The sequence below is a fragment of the Hyla sarda genome, chromosome 1 (assembly GCF_029499605.1).
Source record: "Hyla sarda isolate aHylSar1 chromosome 1, aHylSar1.hap1, whole genome shotgun sequence".
Classification (NCBI taxonomy): Eukaryota; Metazoa; Chordata; class Amphibia; order Anura; family Hylidae; genus Hyla; species Hyla sarda.
Genome location: NC_079189.1, coordinates 439,738,970 through 439,744,968, shown reverse-complemented (window position 1 = coordinate 439,744,968; position 5,999 = coordinate 439,738,970). Strand labels below are relative to the sequence as shown.

General features: G+C 39.1%; 1 protein-coding gene across 3 annotated transcripts in view; it reads right to left on the bottom strand.

Annotated features, from left to right (window-relative positions):
- The window catches only part of TBX1 (T-box transcription factor 1), a 30,178-nt gene extending 24,469 nt beyond the window's left edge, over nt 1-5,709 (bottom strand). Inside the window, exons 1-3 of one of the 3 annotated variants that reach the window (XM_056532357.1) lie at nt 5,578-5,709; nt 5,305-5,415; nt 2,894-3,302 (exon numbers count right to left, since the gene is read on the bottom strand). In XM_056532357.1, coding sequence (XP_056388332.1) covers nt 2,894-3,302; nt 5,305-5,344 — 449 coding nt within the window. In that variant the 5' untranslated portion in view covers nt 5,345-5,415; nt 5,578-5,709. Of the gene's footprint in view, nt 1-2,893; nt 3,923-5,304; nt 5,416-5,577 lie in introns of those variants that run through there. The other 2 variants (XM_056532373.1, XM_056532366.1) reach the window with 2 other exon arrangements.
- Between the last annotated feature and the right edge of the window lie 290 nt (nt 5,710-5,999).

Below are 5,999 nucleotides of genomic sequence, written 5' to 3'. Positions count from 1 at the left end.
ACATAAATATTTTATAGATTATATTATAATAATATAAATATTTTATATATGATATTATAATGATTATTATTATTAATAGTAATAATAATAACAAATATTTTATAGATTATATTCTAATAATATACATATTTTATAGATGATATTATAATTATTAGTATTATTAATAGTAATAATAATAACAAATATTTTATAGATGATATTATAATAATATAAATATTTTATATATGATGTTATAATGATTATTATTAATAATAGTAATAATAATATAAATGCTGATGATTATTATTATCATTCTTATTCTTACAACTTTATAGACACATATTTAAACCCCCACACATACAGGTCATGTGGTCTCGGACTGATAAGATTGCAGACAGATCCCATACAATATAATAATGTGGAGATTTGTTTTATTACCAGAGTTTCTACAATTGATGGAATAAATCATATTTGGGATAAACCCACCACATATCCTGATCTCCCCCATTGTCCACCTGATGTGGGATCCTCCTGGTGTTTTAGCCCAGATTAGGCCATGGTGTCCCCCCCCCCCTCAGCTCTCTAGAGCCTATAGGATTTTTACAAGGCACAAATCTCCCCATTTCCCAATAATCCCAGTGGTCTTTCTGCTGCCGTGTTGGGTGGTGATAGAGTCTTGGAGGGGAATTAAAGAAATGAAAGCTTTGGTGTCAGGAAATATACCTGCTGGGATCAACCTCTCACTGTGTGAATGAGGTTGTAAAAGCCCTAATGCTATAATATTCCCTAATATAATCTATGACACTTCTAATGGAGTCTGGCAGGTGGTGAGTGCCCATGTTTACCAAACAGCTCCCTGTAAATTATTCAGATTTTCCCTCCACAAGTTCAACGCCAATTATTGTAATTACAGCAAGAAATAGTCCAACTATGAAATCATCTCTAAAATGGTCACACTTTCCACTTCCAGCCCCCAGCTCCTCCAGTCTACTGGGCTCTGGCCTACAGGATCAACTCTATATCTCCAGGCACCAGACAGATTGGAGGATTGGGGGATCTACAGCAGTGTTTTACAACCAGGGTGCCTCCAGCTGTTGCAAAACTACAATCCTATATATATTATCTATCTATCATCTATCCTATATATATATATATATATATATATATATATATATATATATATATATATATATTTATGTATCTTTCTATCTGTATATCTATCCTATATATATTATCTATCTATCCTATATGTATTATCTATCTATCCTATACTGTATGTATTATCAATCTACACACACACCTTGAAATGATCCAACTTTTGATGTGGCTAGATCCGTGTTTCCCAACCAGGGCGCCTCCAGCTGTTGCAAAACTACAACTCACAGCATGCCTGGACAGCCGTAGGCTGTCCAGGCATGCTGGGAGTTGTAGTTTTGCAACAGCTGGAGGCACCCTGGTTGGAATACACTCATCTATAAAACATCCTATAAAACAAATCCTATAAAATACATCTATATTTGGGTACAACTGAATAATCATATAAAAAGTCCTATAAAGAATCCTACAAAATACATCTATATATGGGTACTGCTGAACAATCATATAATGTCCTATAAAGAACCCTACAAAATATATCTATATATGGGTACTACCGAACAATCAGATAAAGTCCTATAAAGAATCCTACAAAATACATCTATATATGGGTACTACTGAAAAATCATATAAAGTCCTATAAAGAATCCTACAAAATACATCTATATATGGGTACTACCGAACAATCATATCATGTCCTATAAAGAATCCTACAAAATACATCTATATATGGGTACTACCGAACAATCATATAATGTCCTATAAAGAATCCTATAAAATACATCTATATATGGGTACTACCGAACAATCATATAATGTCCTAGAAAGAATCTTATAAAATACATCTATATATGGGTACTACCGAACAATCATATAATGTCCTATAAAGAATCCTATAAAATACATCTATATATGGGTACTACTGAACAATCATATAATGTCCTATAAAGAATCCTATAAAATATATCTATATATGGGTACTACCGAACAATCATATAATGTCCTATAAAGAATCCTATAAAATACATCTATATATGGGTACTACTGAAAAATCATATAATGTCCTATAAAGAATCCTATAAAATATATCTATATATGGGTACTACCGAACAATCATATAATGTCCTATAAAGAATCCTATAAAATACATCTATATATGGGTACTACCGAACAATCATATAAATATAAAGTCCTATAAAGAATCCTATAAAATACATCTATATATGGGTACTACCGAACAATCATATAAATATAAAGTCCTATAAAGAATCCTATAAAAGACATCTATATATGGGTACTACCGAACAATCATATAAATATAAAGTCCTATAAAAGACATCTATATATGGGTACTACTGAACAATCATATAATGTCCTATAAAGAATCCTATAAAATACATCTATATATGGGTACTACAGAACAATCATATAAATATAAAGTCCTATAAAAGACATCTATATATGGATACTACTGAACAATCATATAAATATAAAGTCCTATAAAATACATCTATATATGGGTACTACAGAACAATCATATAAATATAAAGTCCTATAAAAGACATCTATATATGGATACTACTGAACAATCATATAAATATAAAGTCCTATAAAAGACATCTATATATGGATACTACCGAACAATCATATAATGTCCTATAAAGAATCCTATAAAAGACATCTATATATGGATACTACCGAACAGTCATATAAATATAAAGTCCTATAAGAGACATCTATATATGAGTCTGTAGAAGTATGTAATGTTGGGTCAGTCCCGCAATCCCCCTATTTGGAAACAATAGGTTAATGCCCTTACCTTCCAGCCTTGGTGACGATCATCTCTGTGCCCAGCTGGTTGAACTCATCCCACAGGGCTTTCATCTCCAGCTGCACGGTGATGTTGCCCACCTTGGGGTTCTTTTTCACCGGGGCTTTGCTGCTGTTGCTGCTGCTGCTCCCTGGGGTGGAGGAGGATGAGCAGCCGGAGGACGAGGCTCCAGCACTTTCGGATTCCGGACAAGCATGGCTGGAGCCAGGGCCGAAGCTGTAGGAATGCTGAGCCGCAGAGCAGGGTTCGTAGTGGGGTTCGTGCTGGCTGTAGGGGTCCCCCGGAGATGGGGAGAGGTGGTAGCCCCCTGAAGCGTTTAAGCTACTTAGACTGTTGGCTGTGAAAGCTGCAACATCGCAGAAATGCGAGAGCTGGGTGAGCCAGGGACTGGAGATTGCTGAGATCATACCCAAAAATAATCAAAAGAGAGCAAAGAGAATAAAGCAGAGAACAAAGCAGATGTGCGGCTGTGCGCTGCTCCAGGCTCGGCTGTGCTACCTGAGTCCAGGCTCGGCTGTGCTACCTGAGTCCAGGCTCGGCTGTGCTACCTGAGTCCAGGCTCGGCTGTGCTACCTGAGTCCAAGCTAACTCTGCTACATGCAGGAATTTGGGAGAACAATGTAGGTGATCTGGAGGCTGCTCCCTTCCTGGTGTTTACTCAGCACAGATGATCTGCGAGCAGCTATAGTCCCGGGGCTGCCTGCTGGAACCAGTATGTGGGCAACATTCCTGGAGAGATGGGGCCAGTGGAATCCTGTCCTTGGCACTGGAGTGGGTAGTGTGGCCCTGGGTAGAGCAGTAGCTCCCGGCTGTGCTGCAGTCCAGTGCCCTGTGTCTTATCTCCTCGCCTGCTCACAAAGACAGGGCCTCCTCCCCTTCTGCTACACAACCAGTTCCTATTTCTATTTAGATAAGCGAAGAGCTGGGACTCGCAGGTAGCGCCCTGTCCTCGCTTGTGGGACCCTGATGGGATGATTGACACACAAGTTCCTCTTCTTACCAGAGCTTCCTCCTCCTGACACCCACTTTTCGGTGCAGTTATATAAGGCGTCACCCTTGCTACACCCCCTCCTCGCTCCCACTTCTGCCCTCCCCTTCCTATTGTTTAAACAATAGATATACACACTTGTGTAGACCTCCATCCACAACAAAACAAACAGGGCATTTTTCTTCCACTAAAAACAAACATCAAGCACCAATGAGGTGCCATACCCCTTCCCTGTACCTGCCCTATATGTGCCTGCTAGGACAGGGACAGTCACTCTATGCAGATCTCATGCACCCTTTCCCTCCTGGCTATAGGTGTCCTATTATTTATCCCAATGACTATGGAGAAACATATGGAATAATAGACGTATGCCCAGAAATCCCCCCAATGAACCAATACAATAACATCATCCTGGCACCAAACCCATCTCTCTAGGTAATGTCGGAAATGATCTGGCTGGGAAATGTTCAGTTATAATGATTATTACTACTACTATGATGATTTCATATTAATATCATTATTATATATTGATGTAATTTCAGACTTATTACTTGTTTAAATAAAATGCAAATAAATGTCATTACGTTTAGTGTTGTTTTTTTCTTGTATATTTACAGTGATTTTTTTAGACTTATTTACCTATCACAAGATCTCAGATTGTTATCAGTTTGTCATTACATGGGCGAAGTAAATGTCATTTCTACGGTGAAGACTGGATTCTATTAATATCTTAGTAAACTATTATACTGTTATTTTTAATATTTATGCATTTTCATTAGTAAAGATAGTTTCAGTAGATATTGCACACACAATAAAAGGGGAATATATTGTATATAGTCTTCAGTGACCTATTCATGACCTGTGCGCAGACAACTAGTCGCATTGTCCCCTAATTGTTGTTCACATTATTGCGATTATTTCACAATATTATTGCGATTATTCGATTTTTTTCGCTCCGTTTTCGGTACACGTCTACTGACTATATATCTTTAATACATTAACCATTGAGCTCATTTGATAGAATAGATAAAATGTACGTGTAGGATTAAAGATAAGTGCAAGTAGAACTTTTATTTCTTTGGTGAACTTGAAATTCGTATTTTCTGACTGCGCCAGATACAGTGGGTGGCATATATGAGATGGGGCACTGACAGGGCACTTCTCCTATATGTGTTCCCTTATGAACATTTGCACTTTACCCTTACCCGGGGACCAGATGAGGACAAGAGTGAGTGAAGGGATTTGATGGATTTATTATTAGGGACCTGCGTTAGGGGGTACTCATCCAGTGCAATACAGAGGGCACTCAGGTTGGGACATTGTGGCACACAGGCTGGCACATAAGATGACAGGGAGAAATATGTGATGGTGTAAGCTACTTGTGGGAAGGATTAGTGACAGGGACACTTACCCTCCATATCCCTGGTAACAGCACTGAAGTGCATTCTCATGGGGTGGCACTGGAACCTGCAGAGCTTCTCCAGGGCAGCACTGCGCTCCTCGATGTCCACTTGTTCTGAGGCTGAAATCAGAGAGGCGATACTGAAAGCATATGCTTTAGGGGACAGAGGGGTGATCTCTTCCATAAGGGAGCAAAAATAGCAGCTCCCCTTACAGATTGCCCCTCTGTGACACCATTCAAGGGAGGGAAACTACCCCCCAAACATAAAGAAGGGCTCCTTACTACAGCAGCGATGTCAATAGTCACTTCACCCACTTCTGTCCTGTAGATCAATACGTTACATTGTTTGTCCTAAACAGCATAGACCTATGGAGCACCCCTCCTGGCCTGATTCACCGGTATGATGTGATTGTGTAGCCCTTATCTGTGTCCAGTGTCAGCCAGTAGCTGGGTGATGTCACTGGTGTCAGTACTGGGAGATGCCCGCCTCCTGGAGCTGCCTGATGTGACTGCACGTTCTGCTGCATCTAAATGGAGGCCTGTCAATCACAAGCAAGAGTGCCAACTGGAGAACACAGGGGACGTCACTACCATCTGTGCCCGCAACTATGGCTCCTACATATATATATATATCAGACCATAGAAAATATCTAATCTCCCCTGGAGCAGGATACATTGCACATAGATTTGTATTGTCATATACA